The following is a 1,945-nucleotide window of genomic DNA, read 5'->3' as shown; positions in this document are numbered from 1 at the left end:
CCCCCCCTTCCCCTCCCACCCCAGCATCATCATCATCATCATCATCATCACACAGACATGCCTGCTATGCGAGTCTAAAATGCGCGGCAGGCTGGTTCGAACCGGTTTTAACTGGATACAGATGTCAGTGATGTCTTGTATATTTCACAAGAATTTCAGTTGGAACGACCAATCCTTCTTCACAGACACATTGTAAGCATTTTTTCATGTACCAATCGTTGGCTAAATCGCCCAGGGGGTTCAGACAGACAGAGTGGGTGGAAGGAGGCGGGGAGGGAGGAGGAGAAGGAGGAGGAGGGGGGGAGGGAGGAGGAGGAGGAGGAGGAGGAGGGGGGAGATGAGAGATGGGAGGAGGAGGAGGGGGGAGATGAGAGATGGGAGGAGGGGGGAGATGAGAGATGGGAGGAGGGGGGAGATGAGAGATGGGAGGACAACATAAAAACAGAATAATAAAAAAAGCTGAGTTGAGCACCGAGATGAAGTCACGAGGAGGATAGGGTCGACCGCCAGGTCTCAGGGTGGCTACAGTGCTTTGCTAATGATCTCTGGACACAGTAAACCGTTCAGCCACACGACCCTCACAAGGTGTGTGTAGAGGCGTCTGTCTTCAGCCCCACCACCCTCAGGTGTGTGTAGAGGCGTCTGTCTTCAGCCCCACCACCCTCAGGTGTGTGTAGAGAACCTCAGGTGTGTGTAGAGGTGTCCGTGTTTCAAAGTCGTGTACTTATGCTAGAGAAGGAGGAGAACATTCAGGCGAGGGTTTGTGGTCGTTCGAGATGTTTACTTTAGAGAAACCTGTATCTCTAATGTGTGTGTGTGTGTGTGTGTGTGTGTGTGTGTACACCAAGGGAGGCTGGTGGAGGTAGAAATGGGAGGACAGGGTCATTGTAATGCAAATACCGGAATCAGGAAATGTTTTTCCCCATTTCATTCCAATCCATTCCATTCCAACATGTTTGGTACCGTTCCTCATTCCGTGCATTCACAATGAGCCCGTCCTCCGATGTCTAACTCCACCAGCCTCCCATTGCAGTACAGTATACGGTGTACCTACAAAGGGACACTGGCATGTGCTGTCGGCACTGCATGTGTGTGTGTGCACTGTTTTAACAAGTCGGGGTGATCAATAGTCTGCAGGAGACTGCTCTCAGCGGATGGAATCAATCAATTAATATCCTAGGAGGGGGGGTAGGAGGAGGGTAGTAGTGTGGATAGTAGGGGTGTAGGAGGGGGGTAGTTGGGGGGCATCTGTGCCAGTGGAGGTGGGTTGGTAGTTTGGTATCTCTGATAGATCCTTCCCCCCCCCCCCTCCCAGGCTAGGGGCTGCAGGGTGGGCAGGGGCCCCTCCTCTCCCTGGCTAGGGGCTGGAGGGAGGGCCATGGACCCCGTTCTCTCCTGTAGCCTTGGCCTTGTGCAATGCCGCCTGGATGCGGAAGTGTGTCCGAGACTCCATTGAATAGTTCTTATAGTTTTGCCTGCAAATATATTAGGGAAACAAAGAAAGAAAGAAATATATATTTATAATATAATCTGATATAAATATTGAGGAGAGAATCAAGAACAATAAAAACTCTTCACTCCTCAAAGATTTTACAGCGTACTTATTTTATTGCAGGAATGGAATTCATAGAACGGAACTCCAATGAGTTTGTCCTCTGATTTCTACCTCTACCAGCCTCCCTTGGTGTTCTACCTCCCCCAGCCTCCCCTGGTGTTCTACCTCCCCCAGCCTCCCCTGGTGTTCTACCTCCCCCAGCCTCCCCTGGTGTTCTACCTCCCCTAGCCTCCCTTGGTGTTCTACCTCCCCCAGCCTCCCCTGGTGTTCTACCTCCCCCAGCCTCCCCTGGTGTTCTACCTCCACCAGCCTCCCCCTGGTGTTCTACCTCCACCAGCCTCCCCTGGTGTTCTACCTCCCCCAGCCTCCACTGGTGTTCTACCTCCACCA

General features: G+C 52.2%; 1 protein-coding gene across 1 annotated transcript in view; it reads right to left on the bottom strand.

The window, feature by feature from the left end:
* Window positions 1-1,357: 1,357 nt before the first annotated feature.
* ttc39a (tetratricopeptide repeat domain 39A) overlaps window positions 1,358-1,945 on the bottom strand; it is a gene marked incomplete at its 3' end in the record, with an annotated part of 20,441 nt that continues 19,853 nt past the window's right edge. The window contains exon 17 of the mRNA XM_080547205.1: window positions 1,358-1,475. Within this exon, the coding sequence (XP_080403331.1) occupies window positions 1,358-1,475 (118 nt within the window). The remainder of the gene's footprint in view (window positions 1,476-1,945) is intronic.

Source organism: Nansenia antarctica (genome assembly GCF_963989245.1).
Source record: "Nansenia antarctica genome assembly, chromosome: 17".
Classification (NCBI taxonomy): Eukaryota; Metazoa; Chordata; class Actinopteri; order Argentiniformes; family Microstomatidae; genus Nansenia; species Nansenia antarctica.
The sequence above is the reverse complement of the archived record's forward strand: the minus strand, read 5'-3'. Positions and strand labels throughout refer to the sequence as shown.